The 18338-nt window shown below is 38.0% G+C and overlaps 3 protein-coding genes across 8 annotated transcripts in view; 2 read left to right on the top strand and 1 right to left on the bottom strand.

The window, feature by feature from the left end:
* LOC308387868 (acetylcholine receptor subunit alpha) overlaps positions 1 to 6949 on the top strand; it is a 21992-nt gene extending 15043 nt beyond the window's left edge. For both annotated transcript variants that reach the window (XM_080868205.1, XM_080868204.1), the window contains 8 exons: positions 964 to 1008; positions 1374 to 1483; positions 1628 to 1823; positions 1922 to 2159; positions 2261 to 2484; positions 2590 to 2704; positions 2806 to 2930; positions 3585 to 6949. In XM_080868205.1, coding sequence (XP_080724331.1) covers positions 964 to 1008; positions 1374 to 1483; positions 1628 to 1823; positions 1922 to 2159; positions 2261 to 2484; positions 2590 to 2704; positions 2806 to 2930; positions 3585 to 3713 — 1182 coding nt within the window. In that variant the 3' untranslated portion in view covers positions 3714 to 6949. The remainder of the gene's footprint in view (positions 1 to 963; positions 1009 to 1373; positions 1484 to 1627; positions 1824 to 1921; positions 2160 to 2260; positions 2485 to 2589; positions 2705 to 2805; positions 2931 to 3584) is intronic.
* The window catches only part of LOC308388905 (uncharacterized protein), a 131663-nt gene that overhangs the window by 104580 nt on the left and 8745 nt on the right, over positions 1 to 18338 (top strand). The gene's annotated exons all lie outside the window — the stretch shown is intronic.
* lnpk (lunapark, ER junction formation factor) lies at positions 5530 to 18338 on the bottom strand. 4 transcript variants are annotated; one of them, XM_080868209.1, is made up of 15 exons: positions 18201 to 18338; positions 17162 to 17232; positions 15892 to 15933; positions 15646 to 15696; positions 15417 to 15553; positions 15144 to 15202; positions 14549 to 14589; positions 13356 to 13439; positions 13211 to 13262; positions 12931 to 13047; positions 12582 to 12686; positions 12196 to 12301; positions 11473 to 11543; positions 10962 to 11150; positions 5530 to 8414 (listed from the first exon to the last, which is right to left on the bottom strand). In XM_080868209.1, exons 2-15 carry the CDS (start codon positions 17186 to 17188, stop codon positions 8221 to 8223), a joined length of 1275 nt encoding a protein of 424 aa, XP_080724335.1. In that variant the 5' UTR covers positions 17189 to 17232; positions 18201 to 18338; the 3' UTR covers positions 5530 to 8220. The 4 variants fall into 4 exon arrangements, with proteins under 4 accessions (XP_080724335.1, XP_080724336.1, XP_080724337.1 ...); XM_080868210.1 differs by having other exon boundaries at positions 12582 to 12668; XM_080868211.1 differs by lacking the exon at positions 5530 to 8414 and adding an exon at positions 8421 to 9783.

Below are 18338 nucleotides of genomic sequence, written 5' to 3'. Positions count from 1 at the left end.
AAAAAAAATCGCCAAAGTCAGCCCGATGACAGAGATTGGACAATGGCAAGTGTCATGCGTTTGCTGCGCATAAGTTTTTGGCTTTGCAATTTGCGTTTTGTTGGGAGTGACGTAAACGTGGTGACGCTATCCGTGATCCTATTGGCTTAAATGGCGGGGTCAATCATGCAAATTGGCCAATAGAAACCGAAGTGCCTGCTCCACAGAATTTAAAGTCTCAAAGACGCAGTGCAAAAACAAGGCCCATTATACCTGTGCGTGGGTAATCCTTCAATATATATATAGAAAAAACCACTAAGCATTTTTAGGCATGCAATAAACTTAGATCATTTTTGCAGTTTAATTCCTAAGAAATTTCAGCTGTCACAGATTCTGCCAAGATGAGCCAAAATGTGCCAAATTGCAGAACCATCTGTAACTTTGGTCAGCAGCATCAGCCTTTGCACAAATAATGTCTATATGTTGATTCCTGGATTTCTGGAATTTATTGTCTACCACAGGATAATATCAAAGGGGTTATATGCTGTAACATTCACAAAAAAAATAAGCAGGAAAACAATCTTCTTACCTGTGTTCCATCCTCAGTTACTATGACGCAGTAGCATCTGCTGTAATATTTACACCTATGATGAAGTCTCATTAGTATTAGGTTTATTTTGATTGTTTACACAGAGTTTGTAATTGCAGAGAAATACTCTATTCATTTTGGGCATGTCATCAAGCTGGCACCTTTGGGGTTCAAGATGTTAAATTTGGATTATTTTTATTGTGATAGATAACTAAAATATGGGGTGATGCCAGCAAGAAATTAAACAAGAAAAAAGATGTTACCATCATTTTGTTTTGTTTTTACTTTTTACTTTTTAATACAGGTCATGTAAACATGTATGTGGGGTAGACATCACAAAATAAATTGTCATAAAAATGTTTTCACCTGTTCTTGACCTTTTTGTCTGTTCCCAGGATGAAGTTAACCAAATTGTGACCAGTAATGTCCGTCTCCGACAGGTAAGTCTGTGTGACTACAGCTGGCCATGCATTATAACTTTAAGTGGGACTACACACCATTTGAAGGTTGACCTAATGCTATGGACATCAGTGAAAGTTACAAGTTACCAGAAAATCACAAGCTTCGCAGCTTTTGATGAATATGATGCAAAGCAATGAAGAAAATAAGTCATAAAAAATAAATTAAAATATAATGTAATTGATTTCCTCCCAGCATTCCACTATGTCCCACACAAGCACTGTGTTTGTCCCACAGTTACTTTACTGGGATCTGGTCATCCCATTTAATCCTCTAATCGGCATCACATAGCTAAATACAACCTTAGAAGTGAAATAATGATCTAAAATTTTTACTCACTTTACAGCAATGGGTAGACGTTAACTTACGGTGGAATCCTGAAGACTATGGAGGAATCAGAAAGATCAGAGTTCCTTCATCTGACATATGGAAACCTGACCTTGTGTTATACAACAAGTAATTTTCATTTCTCTTTGTGTTAAAAAAAAGCAAACAAACCTATATTTGGTGGTGGTGGTGGGGGGGATTAATGACTTGCTGCTCCACTTACATGCTTGGTTTTCCTTTGCCTCTGTCCTCTACCCTCCTTTTTATCTGCAGTGCTGATGGTGATTTTGCCATCATCCATGAAACTAAAGTCCTGCTAGAGCACACTGGCAAGATCATATGGAACCCTCCAGCCATCTTTAAGAGTTACTGCGAGATTGTTGTCCTTCACTTCCCATTTGACCTACAGAACTGTACTATGAAATTGGGAACCTGGACATACGATGGCCTGCTGGTCGTAATCAACCCGGTGAGCGTAAATGCTTTTTTTAAATCTGGGAATTTAGACTGTGTGCAAAACAGCTGAACGTGGGGACGCTAAAATGTTTGTGAACCACTGTCTTTTAGGAGAGTGATCGACCTGACCTCAGTAACTTCATGGAGTCAGGTGAATGGGTGCTAAAGGACTACAGAGGGTGGAAGCACTGGGTGTACTACACTTGCTGTCCTGACACACCATACCTGGACATTACCTACCATTTCCTGATGCTGCGACTGCCTCTCTATTTTATCGTTAACGTCATAATTCCCTGCATGCTGTTCTCTTTTCTCACGGGATTGGTCTTCTACTTGCCTACTGACTCTGGTATGTTCATTCTGCAAGCTTGATAGGTAACAGAAAACAATTGTCAGTGATTTTTTTTTTCAGATTATTTTGAACTTAGAGGTGATTCACTTTCTCTGCAGGTGAAAAGATGACTCTCTCCATCTCTGTCCTGCTGTCTCTGACTGTCTTCTTGCTGGTTATTGTGGAGCTGATCCCCTCCACTTCGAGTGCTGTTCCCCTCATAGGGAAATACATGCTCTTCACAATGGTAATGGTCATTGCCTCCATCATCATCACTGTTATCGTCATCAACACACATCATCGCTCACCAAGTACGCACACCATGCCGGGGTGGATCCGTAAGGTTTGTATGGGGGTATTTTTTCTCTCTCCACTTGTAATAAATGGGAAATATTGTTGCTGTTTTATAAGACTAGTAATATCATAATTTTATCTCCCTGCATCTCAGGTCTTCATTGAAACCATTCCCAACATGATGTTCTTCTCAACAATGAAGCGTCCCAGTCAGGAGATCCGGCAGAAGAGGCTGTTCCCTACTGACATGGACATTTCCGACATCTCAGGTGAGGCTAAACTGCAACTCCCATTACCATTATTGCATGCTAGTGAACAGTTTTAGTTTAAGTCTGTCCTAAAATTGTTGACCTTCCTCTCTCCTCTGTAGGTAATCCTACCCCGACGGCTGTCACCTATCAGTCCCCCATTGTTAAAAACCCTGATGTTCGTAGCGCAATCGAGGGGGTGAAGTACATCGCAGAGACTATGAAGTCAGATGAAGAATTTAACAATGTAAGAGAAAATCTGCATGAATTATTGATAGTGTATCAATCCATAAAATTTCTTAGAAGTTCAGAGCCTTGCATTCAACTCCCCAGCCATTCTTGTGCTTCTCTAAAACTTAAACGAATCTACAAGTGTAGGCACAGTAATCAAAACTTTTTACATTTCTGCTCTGAATCTGGATCTAAATGAAATGGCCAAAAAGACAATGATTTAATGGTTTAATGGTTTAATTAATTAAATGGAAGGTTAGAATGACAGTAAGTGTGCCAAACAGTGTGGCCCCAGGAAGTCACCCCATCTGGGGAAACTCCGTCTAATCCACAGTTCTCCAAAAAACAACTACTTGTTATTTCATATTAATAAAACTAATATAATGTTTTGAATGTATAAGCTTACTGGCTTCTACATTCTCGATTAATCATTTCTACACCGAAGAGAATGACAGGAGTCTTTCTTATCTTCTGCCAATAAATGTAGTCCACAAAATCATATCTGACAGATAACTGGGCAACATTAGGTAATCTGATTTTCCACATCTTTTAGTAATGTTATTGATTCAATTGAAAAGCTTATCTCTTTTTGTGTCCTAGCAACTGATCAGTAAATTCCAAATATGTGAATGCTCAAAGTTAAAGTTTCTTCCATACCGTCTTATTGCAGGCAGCAGAGGAGTGGAAGTTCGTTGCCATGGTTTTGGATCACATCCTGCTCTGTGTGTTCATGGCTGTGTGCATCATCGGGACTCTTGCTGTCTTTGCTGGGAGACTCATTGAGCTCAACACACTGTAGAGGCCTTCATGATGGAGGAGAATGCATTTATCCCACTGTCCCTCACGCACAGATAGGCAGTCAAAGGTCGAGCTAATTTCAAAATTCTGTTCAGGGCCTTTAATTGTGTTGACTTTGAATGTGCAGATATTTTTTACTTTTATTGAGGAGTCTGCAGTAAAAACTCCAGGCATCTCACAGGTATGATGATACATAAATATCTTGATGGGTTATACTGGGTCACACAAAGCTGTTCTTGTTATTAACAATCCAGCATTTTTCTATTGTTTCTCTTGTATTTCTACAGTTGGTGATTGCTGCCCTCACAATTGCGCAGACTGTTATTTTACATGTAAAATCACGAACAGTAGTTGTTACGTTGTCATATTTGGCAGCTTGATTTAAGGTTTGTGTGATTGGTTCTCTTAAATGTTATTGTCAGATGTTGTCTTGGATTATTTTCCCCTTAGAACTTTTATTGATTGGTTTTGCCAGACATTCAGTTTGACAATATCTTAAGGGTTTTTTTCTACTATACTCACAAGATAATAGCAAGGTTTTATCAAGCAAATTTTTCCAAAATATGTTAAAGTCAAGCGGATCTTTAGTTACCCTATAGCAAGTAAAAGTGGTTCAAATAATTAAGATTGGTTAGTCAGCTTTGATTCCATTAAGTGAAAAACAATGGAAATACCACAGCTGCAGTATTGGCCAATGTGCTTTAACAAGCTAAAGACAGCTTGATGTATGTATGCAGCTGCGACAGACCATTTATTTTAGTATAATGATATGGTTCAGTCCTGCTGTCTGTGTTAATCATTTGTTTGTTTTTTTGTTTTAATTTGTAGTTTTCTAGATGTGGAATAAAGTGAAAAATAACATTTTGTTTTAGTGTTATGAAGTTCAGACTACACTGACAAATCACTGGATGTTTTCATTTCTTGTCATGTTCAAGAATCCAGTTTAATTTGTTTTTGTGTTGTTTTCTTACTTGGAAGAAAGGTATATGGTGGTCACAAAAGGACAGCCAGGGTCAACAATAGTCAGTGTGTCATTACACCACCACCAGATATTACCTGAACTGCTGATTTAAGGCAGGATGTTGTTTTTGTCAAATTCTGACCATACTGTCTTAATTTGCAGGAGAAAGCGAGACTTATTTGACCACCCAATATTTTTCCAGTCATCCATTGTCTGATTTTGATGAGCATGTGTGAACTGTAGCCCCAGTTTCCTGTTCTGAGCTGGCAGGAGTGGCACCTGGTGGGTTTGCTGCTGTAGCCCATCTGGTTCAAGGTTCCATGTGTTTTGCATTCAAAGATGCTCTTCTACATTCGTTAGTTGTAACGACTCATTATTTGACTAGATATTTTCTCATTTTCTGACTATTCTCTGTAATCCCCAAAAATGATTATGGAGGATAATCCCAATAGATCAGCATTTACAACAGCACCAACAATTACACCACCTTCAAAGTCACTTAAATCACCTGCCTTCCCCAGTTTGGTGGTTGGTTTGAACTTCTGCAGGTCATCATTGCCGTGTGCACCTAATTAAATGGAAAAATAATGTGACTGGCTGATTACACGTGTTAATTACACGCATTAACACGCACTTGAACAGGTGTGCCTGGCAGTGAGTGAAAGATGGTCAAAGTAAATTTGGTTGTTCACAAAACCCATTTAGAGTACACAACCTGTGACTGAATAATTAATAAGTCCACTAAAAATCACAAGTGGTGTCTGACAGTGAACTGAAAAGTGATTTACGGTAATCTAAGAGAAGGATCATAATATTTAGGATCAAAACAATTAACAAAACACAACCACGGCAGTCCTTTGTTGTTGAAAAACTCTTTATTGGGCGTTCCAAGTGCAAATTTAATGACAAAAAGCATGGGTAGAAATCCATTTGATAAATTTAGGAAGGCAAAAACAAAACTACAAACGGAAAAGAAACAAGTATTACACATCAGGATGCGAGACACCATGTTGAGGATCTGGGACATTCTTTAAATATTTAACAGGCAGCCTCATATTTTGAAGTTATACACATATTTCACCAGCATGTAAAAATACCAAAAACGGTTTGTTGATATTGGAAGCATTAAGCTAACCACAAGTCAGTAAGATGCTACAGCTACCAGTTTTTTCCCCAACTTTGTAAAACAATCAGATGAAGGGAAATAACGGGATTAAAAATTTTTTTTAAATTCAAGTGATACTCTACGTGTCATGACAGGAGACTTGAAATTCACAAAGTGTTCTCTCCTTAACATTTGACCAAGGTTTAGCCAAAAATATTCTTGCCTCTGGATTCTTTGGGCTGTCCCAATCCTACCAGCCAACTTTTGGCAAAACTATTTTCCCCACGTCATCAGGGTGTGTCTCTGGGACCCAACCTGTGCAACACAGGTGATGCAGGACATTTACATTTGCATAGACACTCACCATTTCTCCTGGTTCCACCTAATAACACAACAAGCCAAAAGAAGAATTAATTCCCATCCCTTAAGCTATACAGCTAGGACTTAGAATAATGGCACCAGGTACCTACTGTGAACATTTAGAATGAACGTAAACACCGAGACATAAACTCTTTCAATATTTTATGATCTAATGTTTACCGAAACAGAATCAAGGAATACACTTAAATAGCTGTGAACACAATGGCAATAAAAGGTTAAGTGAGTACATTTAAAAAAAAAAATGTCTGATTTACTAATAAAAACACTGTATAGCCAAATAAATAAAATAAAAATATAACTCAGTGCAAATGACGACGTGAAGTAGAGACGAAGCAAAGCAATGGATTTGGCAAATTATAATCCTAACTGAGTAAAACCATTGGCAATGAAAACATACAGATAAACTGGCAGCTTAAGCTCAAAGTCGTTTGTTTCTTCTGCTTGCTATACAGAAGTTTATTCAGCAATTTTTTCATTGTTATCAGCTAATAAATATTAATGTTATAACTAAGCTAATAACAGTTTTTGACAGGCAATATCTTGCAGACATTGATTAAAAGTAAGAGCTTAGTTTAAATGTATTCTGCACAAAGATGGCAAGGAAAAATAGAGTCAACATGTTTCCTCTGGTTAATCTAATTTTCCAGATTTGATGGCCAGTTTGTTTCAATCCAGCCACAAAATAAGAGAACACACACACACACACACACACACACACACACACACACACACACACACACACACACACACACACACACACACACACACACACACACACACACACACACACTATAAAGGAAATAAGAGTAATGAGAGTCATGTTACCCGTTTCCATCAGCATCAGAAAAGTGGTGAATACCATACCAATTGGTAGAGCACAGATTCTTTAGCGTAACAGTTGAAGTTAAACATTATTTAAATTCATTCTCTCAGCCTCTTTAAAAAAAAAAAAAAAAAAAAAAAAAAAGTGAGAATGAGTCTTTTTTTCCCCCCACTTTCAGTGAACATACTACAGCTAATTGTTTCTGTAATAAGCATCCTTCCTTTCCTTGATGCAATATTAGCCACACTCTGGTTTACTCCCCTCATTCAGCATTCAGTTTCAGTACTTTTGCTTCCAATAGATTTAAATGCAACTAACTGCTCATATCTCATTATTGGCAGTCTGGGACAAAGATCCAGTAATATAATGAAAACAAAAGAGAAACAAAAAGCATTACAATGTATGGGAATAAAAGCATACATGCATCAGCATTGGCTAAACATCACTATAACAGACGGTATCCAAAGAGATAAATGTTTTTTTATTGTCAGCCTGAAATATAGGATCAGGGACTTAAAATGGAAGATGAAAAAGCCACAGCAGCAGCAGCCTGAAACCTAACAGCATACTTGTATGCACATACTGTAAACACAACAGAAGCTGTTCTGATTCACAACAGGTTTATCCTGAGATGGACTTCATGTGTTATGCATGTCAGTGTTTGGATAGTGTGGGAAAATCCAGTGTTTCCCACACTGGATAAGGAGTGTTTGTGTTGACCTTTCGCTACAACTATCTGACATTCTCACCCACTTCAGGAAGTCATTTTAATCAGCAGTAATCCTCTTTTTAACGTCATTTCATCTGAGGAAAAACAATGTGTGAACCAGCAGTTCTATCTAAAACACTTTTTCTTATCAAAACCATACAGCATCCAACTACATTAACCCTAAAAGGACCTTAGAGTGTAAATCGTTACTTTAAGTTAGTCAGTGCACCTACAGAGCAATATCACCAATCAACCAACTACACAACAGAGAAATAGCCTTAAAATTCAAACTACAACCCTCAATCTGACTCCTTCCCAGTCATCGGATCAAACTCATGACCAAGATATGTTGGCATCATTTTTGGCAATACTGTTGGACAATTTCACTAATAAATATAAATAATGATGATGGTAATCCTTGTCCATCAATGCTGCTTTTAAATATCAATAACTATCCTGGCTATTACCATCACCTTCTGCCTGGACAGAACAATCACATCCTTGTGGACCTTTTCTGGCCTCTTAGAAACTACAATGGCTGAGCTCCTGTCTCACAGGGGCTGCTGCGACTCTGCTCTGGTTTATCCTCGGCCACCTCTTCCTGAACAATTTCTTCTTCTTCTTTCTCTTCCTCCTTCTGCTGCAGCTGATCCTGCTCCTCTAATGGGCACTCGCTGTCTACTTCTTTAGTGATTCCTTCACAATCTCCCATCTCCTTCTCATCTGAGGAGAAAACATGCAAGGAAGAAAGGTATATAACCACGAAGCAAAAAGATAACAGAAGGGAGGCGTGAGAAAGAGCAAGCTTTGGGGTAACGTGAAGAGTTTGCAGTACAACGAATGATTGGTTTCTTGGATCAAGTGGTAAAGGAAATTAGCAGCATTCCTGTTGTTAAGGTTAACATTCTGTAAGCTTACAAGAGTTTACAAGAGTTCTACAAACAGATTTTGGAAGTAGCAAGCAATGTAAGGAGCTTTACTAACACACCCAGAAACCTCTCCTCTTCCATAAATTAAAGGGCCAGGAAGATCAACATCAGAGGCTATGGTATACGAATCTACATCTCAAGTACATGTTATTACATTTTAGGGATGAAAATGAAAAACGCTGTGATGTATAATGATTCATTTAGTGATGGGCAAATCCACTTGAGTTCTAGAAAAAAAGAAGAAGAAAGAAATCTGATGGTGTAAATTCTGTCAATTACACAGAAATGTATTGTAGAACTAGACTGTGGCAAAAGGAAGATTTGATTCCTGTTTGTGGAGGATTTATAGTTCATGTGGAGATTGGCAATGATTACATGATACAGCACATCTCCTGACATAAGTGCAGAGTAAATAAATTTAGGTCACATTTTCCAATGGGGTGACTGAAAGCACCTACCAGTCCTTGGATATTTGAGCAATTTAAAATTGCCCCAAAAATGTATATTAATGTTATTCGAGCTGAATGGGAATTAAATCAGGAACAATGGCATGGGGGTTTTTTTTCGATCATTTTCACGTTTCTACATGGACTCCAAAGCAAAAATTACTTAGTTAAGAAGAAGGTCTAAATATTTTACACACTCAATGAATACCAAACCTGGGTCAAATAAGTCAGATCAAAGTCATGTTGTTTAAATGTATAATCTATAAGGATAATTTCAGCTCAAGAAGGATAATTTCAGCTCAAGAAATACAGGATCAGTGGATCAGCAGAAGCATAAAAATGTCACATTATATTTTTTATTTATCTATTTATTTTGTTTTGCAGTCTGGCTTTAAAATTTCTTTAAGGCAGGATAAAATCCATTTATGACTCTTATCGGGCCCAGGTCTGGTGACATCCATCACCAGCTAACACCCATCATTGCTTTAGTCTGATTACTGGTAGCAGTTTGGGATTGGCTGCATTCTACAGTGTTATGAATTCTACAGCAAAGAAAGATGGACCCATCTGGCGATAATCAAATCAGTTCAAATTATGCCAGTTCGCACAGCGCAGGGAGAGAAGGGGCAGGGAAACCTGGACTCTGCAGAGGTCGAGTCTCTGGTCTCTGTTGGATCTTGAAACTGTGGACCAAATTCCACGGAGCTGGAGCTTTTGCTAGAAGCAAAATCATACCATTAAACCCACCGATCACAGGAAATGTACTGTGAAACTTGCACAAATGCAGCTTTTGATCAACTGTTGACTGAAATACATGCTGAACTGCTTCTGCTTCTACTTGGTGCAGAGAAGTTTCTTGCCCAACTACCTCATGAACAGAAACTGCAAAACATGTAGCCTAGAAATTCTGTTCAATTAGTTCGACTGTGCAGTTTCATGAGCACTGAGCAAGAAAGCGGTTACAGGAAACTCATTCCATCTTGCTCATTGGAATTATATTTCTTGATTTTACAATCACGGTGTATTCCCCTTAAATAAAAAGTGGTGACAATCGAAGTGTGCCCGTGTGCTGCCTCATCTGACTTGTTGCTCACTAAAAAGCTTTAAAAAGGATTAAGGTTGAAAAAAATCAAAGATAAAAAAAATGAAGAAGGTCAACCGGCACATTGCAGCGAAGCATTTAAAACAGGTGTTAGGACATGGAAGAAATAGCCAAGATGTACAGGAGAGTCTAAGTGTAAGACTGCATACAGGGTGCCATTTGTACCAAAATTATTGACACTGTGTAGTTAGGAGTGTGTGTTCTCTCTGTCATGTCATTCATTGCCCCACCAGAAAAGGTGGAACATCTCCTATCTATACTTTTGTTAAAAAAAGTTCGATTAAGTCTTGTTCAGTTGGACTGTGGCCTTGTATTAAAACTTTAAATGGTTAAAAATCTGACACTGACTTTGCTCAATGCTCTAGAAAAAAAACTCATTGAAATTTGAGATCAGGATCACAAATTACAATTCAGTGTCAATTTTCAAAGAAAATGCAACAAATCCAAACTATAACACAAATGTGTGGTTGTCAAAATCATGTTGTCACCAACTACAGTTCAACAACATTCACAGCTAAACACACTTTTGGCATAAATGGAACCTCATAACTGTGTGCCCATTCTCTTAGATTTAAATACAAACCAACCTATGGTTACATTCAGACTAAATTTTCTTTTTTTTTTTTAAACTTAGGTATTCATTAAAAACAAACAAACAATGATTTCTGTTCTGATAAGTGAACTAGAACAGTCTTGGCACTGGTCATAACATTTAGTTTTTGCTTGGTTAGAGTTTAGCATGTTAGGTGAGAGCGACACAACTGTGTCATTTGTGTGATGAGTGTTCCGGTACCTCCAGAAGGTGGCGCGCTCTCCTCTGTATCTGTCCCAGAACGTGGTGATGTCCCAGAACGTGGTGATGGCCCAGGTGAACGTGACTCAGCCCGCAGCCTCTTTTCAAAGTTGAACTCTGGAAGTCGGGGGGCCTGAGGACGAGTCTTCCTGGCTGGATTCATAAAGTAGCAATACGCGCAACGAAATGCTGCAGGGAGGAGGAGAGAGAAAGGAAAACGCACACAAAAAAGAATTGGCGATTAGATTGCTTAAATTCTGTACACATATCCGTGAATGTCCAGATTTTCATCAATTTGTGGACTGTACCATTTACGTGTTGTACATATAAAGATGGTTTCAGAACCATGAAAACCTATTTATCATGGAAACACTTTATCCAGGAATCTGAGCTTTCAGTGAGCTGTTGAGAAGTCAAGACAGTTTTATTGTTTACGTTGCTAATCTTCCAATCACTTCTGTCTTACCTAAAAAACATCTTCAAAAATGCAGTAGTGCATTTCTGAGCTTACCTAGATATTCAAACTCTTCTTTCAGAGCCATGCCATTATGAGAAAAACACTGCTGGCAGATCAGCGCGTATCTATAAGAAACAAGACAGGACAGAGAAAAATATAGAGGCAAAGAGAATAATGATCGCTGCATTCCAGGAGCTATTCAATGAAAAAAAATACACCTCAAAAACCTGCCTCATCTTTTTCAGTTCATGATTTCCCATGATGTTTTTTCTCCAAATGGTATAACTCCAACAGACAAACATAGTGAATACTATAAGTGCAGCTGAAGAGCAAACAGGTGTGAGTTCATTATAAACTATTTCAGGCGGGATAACTTCCCACAGCACTCTGTCTGGAGAAGCAGCTAACCTGGCATGCACCACCTGGTTTTATTTATGTTTTATAGTTTCTGTTGTAACTACATTTTTTAAAAACACATTTACCATACAAATAATAGATAAAATGAGCAGCCTAGCTTTTCACCCTTGTGTAATTTTTTGCTATGGTGTTCATTTCCATGCAGATCATTCAGGTACAAGCTGCAGAGCTCAAAGAATAATGTAATGTTGCCTTTACCATGAGTGAATGCATTTATTTTGATTCTATATTATAGTACAGTTCAATACATGGCAGTGTTGGGCTGACATTGACTGCCCAACACTTCCTGTAGAGCCTAATCCATCAGTTTGAAATAAGACAATTCTACAAAGGGCTGTAAATTCAAAAAAGGATCGTCACCTGTTCTGTGGTCCATCCCCTACCAGATACTCAATGACTCTGTCCAGAGCTCCCCTGTCTTTGGGCAAGATGGGTCTAGCTAACGGAGGACCTGGAGGGTGCATACCTGTAAATAAGTCCACACATGGAAATTAATACAGACTCACATTACAAATACACTGTTTTGTAAGTTTAAAAAAACAGATTGGGTTAAAAACAAAAAAACAAAAAAAAACAGATTGTGGGCTTTTTGCCAGCCTCAAAACAATATAAACGGTATAAACACTAAGAGTGGTGATGTCCAAATTACTACCTTGAAAAGTTAGGAGAAATCAGGCACTGCAGAAGTTCTTGTTTGCCATGCATAGATGCCTGATTTCAAGCTAAGATGCTCTTAAAGACATTACCTAGCATTGGGGAGGAGGGAGTCCTCGGTACTGCGCCCTGTAGGACCGAAGCAGACAGAGCAGATCTGTCTGGTGGACCTCCTGGAGCTGAGAGAGGAACACGTTCTGTTGGAAGAGCGACACAAGAGATGGACACAAACTGGCATCTAAGAGAACTAAGTCAAAGGCAGCTGGCATTGCTGTTTACTACAGCTGCCTTTGACTTAGTTCTGTGCCTTTGACCTAAACCTTCATATAGATTTTGATGCTGAATATTCTTTTTACATGCATCACAAATGGGCACGGCATGAGATTTAAGAAATATTAGGATCGTTTATTATACTTAAAGTGTCTCATTTTGTCTGCTTACCCACAGGTGTGCCTGCTGGTCCCAGCAAGGGACGTGCTCCCGGTGGAGGAGTCATGACCATTGCATGCGGGGTGCCCATTGGCATCGGTCTCATTACCACCCCTCTCTGCCGAATCTCTGCCCAGGGGGAAGAAATTAATTGAAGCATTTGGTCCTTTCCAAACATAGGATTTGTTTATGCCATCACAGAAATCTCTCTCTCTCTTTTGAAGAGCTCCACTCTTCTGATCAGAAACTTTCCAAGTAAATCTAAGTAACACTGTACAGAATTATGGGGTACCTTGTCCTGGCCTGGGAGTCATCGGAGAACGCACTGGAGTTGACTCAAGTTCCTGCAGCAAAACAAAGCGGAGCAATGTGAAACAAAATAAAAATACAATACAAAAATAAACAGATAAAATAAACATCAAGTGAAAAGCTCTCACAGCTTTCTTCTTAGCCTCAGGATCAAAACGTTCCAGGATGAGCTTGGCATTTTTGTACGTTTCTGTCTCCATCACCTCCTCAAGCTGGAAAGACAAAAAAAAGGGAAATCTAAGCTATAACATCCAGGCTCAACAGGATAAGAAATGTTGAAGTAACTCGAGGAATAAAAAAAATACTGATGGGGCCAGTGATACCCCTCAGCCTCCTAGTAAATACACTTATGGTATTAATTTCAAAACACTATGTTGCTTTGTTCTCGAGTTATTGCATTCACAAGATTTTCAGAAAACTTGAGCTTGAGGCTGAAGTCACTGAGATTCAAATTCATCTGAGATTTTAGCAGATACACATATTAAGCCTTAGGGGTAAAAAAAAAAAAAAAAAAGGCCAGAATGATTTTCTTCTTGAAGATGCTTTCTGCTTCTCAAGGCGTGAAACTAAATAACATACAAAATAAAAGAACAGACCCAGCTCTGATACCACAGAGGGTTCGGAGATTGAGTGGAAATTTTAATCTGACATACCACTGCAATCCTGAAGAGAAATAAAAAATAACTAAAAAAAAACAAACAGACAAAACTGGGGGAAAACTTACAATTTTTCAATCACAGTTAAATAAAATAATAAAACTGGACGTGTAACACACAATTTTTCAGATCCAAATAACGAGATCTGACCAATCAGACCACTGTATTTGGCAATAAGCAGACTGTAGCTCAAAATACAAACCTGTAATGAATATACAAATTATAAAATAACTATTTTATCTAAGACACGCGGCTAAAAGCTGCTTCAGGTCCATCGGCTCTCTCAAATGATCTCTCTGCCTCTTCAGTCCTAACTCTGCCATCAACAAAAACAGGCCGCGAAAGCGACTGTGATACAGCTTCAACTCCTGGATTAAAAAATGAAATTCCCTCTGCTGCTGCCTTCTTATGAGAATTGAGAGTTGAACCCAAAATCTGTTTATTCCTTTTCTTCTTTAGAAGCATCAGGACCAGCTCATCGTCACTTAATACTAACTGTATTTTTTTCACAGTGCATATTTTGAGGACGAATTTCCAGCAAAAGCACAATGCATTCATATGTGTTACACTACAAGTTCAAATGTGAAAAGTTTGTAATTTCAAACTGTTATTTTGCAGTGCATTCAGTGTGTAATGGCCTTTACAGTGAAAGACTGAATACTTACAATCTTTTTTTTGGCAGCCTTTAAATCTTCGAGTTTTTCACCTAAAAAGAAGAATGAATAACTTTAGTCAACTGGCATCATTTCCAATAAGCTCCTTTTTCCATCGACCCATGCTGTGGAAATAAAACACAGTTTAAATTATTATATGCTCAATTTGTGATTCTGCTAGTATCTTAACATATCTCAGGAACAAATTATGCTACTTTGTCTTTGTAGCATAAGCAGTATGTACTGTCAACAATAAGAGTGTGACTCGAGTCGCAAAGTTAGGTTGTAAGAAAACACATTTGTAAGCAAGGACAATCAAAATGAAATGCTTCAAATCATATAGTCAACAACCATTACTCCTCAAGCCATTTTTCAATAGGCCACTGCTCAGCAGGCCACTTTGCCTGAGCCTCCTTGTGCTCAACTATGAGTATGACCTAATTAATTATAGAAGGAGGCACAGCACGAGCAGTAGGTAGACAGATTTGATCCAACCGAATTGTATCTTATGCGAGACAACTTCTAGCTTAACAGAAGCCTGAAAATAATATATGTGCTTTTGAGTTTAATGGACAGACAAGCAAAGGAAGACTGATAGATCACTTACTGTTTCTCTCAGTGCGTTTGGAGAAGAGAAAAATCAATAACTTTCTGATGAACCACACCCTGTTGAAGAGCCAGAAAGAAATGCAGAGAGAAGAATATTGTCTTCATCATCTTCGTCACATTCAGAAACCCTTTTCTCTCATCACAACTTATGGAAAATAATAAGACCTAATATGAAGTGTATTTTTTACTTTGACACATTGAAAGTTATCTGTACCAGATAAAAACAAAGACAACGCTGTGAATTATTGTGAAAAGCAACAATGGCACTCACAGCACAGGGTATATGAAGAAAGGCAGGGCCATGGCTATTCTCTGCAACCAATGCTCGGGGAGGTAAAGACAGTAGACGATCAGGGAGATCAACAGGTAAAGGGCAGATGAGTAAAGTAGTAAACGGCCAACCCATAGCTGCAGACAGATACATACAAATATATCAACGAGAAAAAGAAAGGACAGCTCAAGAATACAACTATAGATCTTTAATGTTTTGCTGACATTACCTTTTGCAGACGCTGGTTTTTAGTTTTAAACTCTTCCAGCTCTTTAATCTCCTACAAGAGAAACATGGTAAAGATTATGTATACACTAAAAGAACTACTATGGAATGTACTCAGGTTTGTAGTTGTATTTGTTGTATGTTGGTGTTTCCAGGTGGCATACTACATCATATTTTTAGTAAACCTAAAATGGAATTGAAACATTGTGCAAATCCATAAAATCAGGTAAAAAATATACACAGTCAGTACCTTGTCCAGGTTCTCCAGCTGTTCAACTGTTGTTAGCTTTGCCTGGATTGCAGATAAAAGTCAGAAAATCACCATTAGCGTAATCAACTGATTTGCCAATAAAGACTCAATTTTGATTTATCAAGAGTTCATCTACAGAGGGGTCTGCAAAAAAAGCGAGATTAATGGTTTTATCATGCTATTTTGAGCTTTGAGTTTTCTGTCTCACAATAGTGTCTCTTGTTTTGCTAAATCACTGTAGCAACTTATGCTTAACACATAACCTGACTGGAGCCAGGTTATAGGTTATGACTAGAACAACATGTTTTAAGAGCAATGTAGATTTTCTGCTTGGGTAATATGGTTTATATGTAAAGCAGAACCCAGAAAGCCCACTTAAAAAAGTTGATAAGTCCCATTGTGATATCCCTTACCTTTGACTGTGGTTTTAGGTTTTGAGAAGCCAGCAAAAAAATCCCGGCTTTGCTAAACTTCCTTCATAGTATACCCTTCTGATTAACTAAATATTTTAGTCAAAGGAAACTTAAAGCAAATGGGATGTTTGATTTTCTGAGTGAGAAAAACAATCAATACCTTCATTGTTGCCAAGTCTCTCATGCTGCCTGTCTGCTCCTCTTTCTTTCCCTTTGACTTGGTTAGTATGTCTAAATATAGTGTATGAATTCACCTAGCTTGGGTGCTAAGCTCAATCTGTTCATAGTTATCAAACTGTCTCACAGTAGAGTCACACAAGGCAAAACTTTACTGAGAATCAGCATCCAGAGTTAGCATTTTATTTAATTATTCAAGGCTTGTGAAGTAAAAATAACGAGTTTGGCAAATATTAAAATAAATAAATAAATAAATAAAAAAAAAAATATATATATATATATATATATATATATATATATATATATATGTGTGTGTGTGTGTGTGTGTTAAGTAATGAGTCAGTTAAGTTATTTTGAATGTAAGGAGTATGACTAGTGAGCTAAAAAAAATCTTTTAAACCATATTTTGGACAAAGTTGACAAGCTTTTTAAGTGTTTTTTGGGTTTTTTTGTGGATTGGGGTTAGACATTTGACTGGAAATTCAGTGCATGTGGTTCATTTCAAAATAATCACTTGGATTCAATCCAATACAATCAACTTTTTAAATGCCAGTCACTCTGTGATTTATCATAACCAAGAAAATTTATCATCATGTTTTTATTCAAAATCCAGTTTTCATTTTGAATTTTTCTCTGTTTCATTTTCTTGTATTCAAACATGTTTTCTGTCAGTCACTTACCTTCCATCGAGATATTAGGGACCCCATGTTTTTGAAACTACACAAGTCTCTGCTTTGATTTCTTTGGTTCACTAAGAAACACACAAACAACACGTTACAGGTAAATAAAGCACACGGTCTTTGCTGCAACAGTTACACAACTTTTGATGTTAAACTCCACGTTTGAGCCTGACCTAGACATTTATGCACTTACATCATAACAGTATTTAGGAAGCTGCCTACAAAATCACAGACAATGGCAACTCTTGTTGCAATGGATCTACGAACATAATCTCTCCCTATGGCTCCTTATACATGCAACAAGGTGGCTAAATATATCACTTTTCACTTTCTTATTTAAATTTTCAGAATCTCACTGGTTAAATGCAATGCATAGCAGTTGATTCAAGTTCCATCCTCTTCACTTTAAAATGGCCAGACCCTATAATGAGATGAGTCTAGCCGCGGCTAATGTCACCGCTGTCATTCCAGCTACAAATATTTCTGAAACTGGAAACAGTTTGTAGTTTCCAAACATGCACAGCAACATGAATAAAGCCCCAACTGTGCTGTATTTCCGCTGAGTACCTAGCTTGCTAGCTGACCTAGCTTTAAGAGTTGGGAGTCAAGTCCCTGGGCGGTCACAAGACATAACCGCTAATGATGCTGCCAAGATTTATAACTGGTATTTCCTAGCTATTTAAAGAAGATATTTCCTATTGACAGCAGCAGCAAACAATGATATAACTTGCTGTATTCCTGCTAACGTAAGGTAGTTATGGCTAGTATTAGCTGCTCATTTTACACTGCTGCAAATCAGCCACGGTAACCTAAATACTCAGAAGAAAGAAGAGCCTTAGAAAACTAAGCTTTAGCATGACCACTACTTTTTGGGGCATATACAGAACTCTGATCAAGAAAGTACGTAAACTGATGTACTAAGCTAGCTTCTATAATAACAACATACTGGTGCCGACATCAGCAGCAGGCACGCTGTGATAATAATATTCATCTTTACGTGGTCTTTTCAAATTAATACGTATTCGCAGAGGAAACTTACATTTACTCGATGTCTGGGTGTTTCTGTTCACTGACCATTCAGTAAAGTTCACGCAGAAACAAGAACATCTTGTCTGCTAATGCTACCTAAACTGACATTTCAACTGCCAACCAGAAAGAGAGTTTGGCGCGGTGTTGA

This window comes from Rhamphochromis sp. 'chilingali', assembly GCF_963969265.1.
Source record: "Rhamphochromis sp. 'chilingali' genome assembly, chromosome: 20".
NCBI lineage: Eukaryota > Metazoa > Chordata > Actinopteri > Cichliformes > Cichlidae > Rhamphochromis > Rhamphochromis sp. 'chilingali'.
The sequence above is the reverse complement of the archived record's forward strand: the minus strand, read 5'-3'. Positions and strand labels throughout refer to the sequence as shown.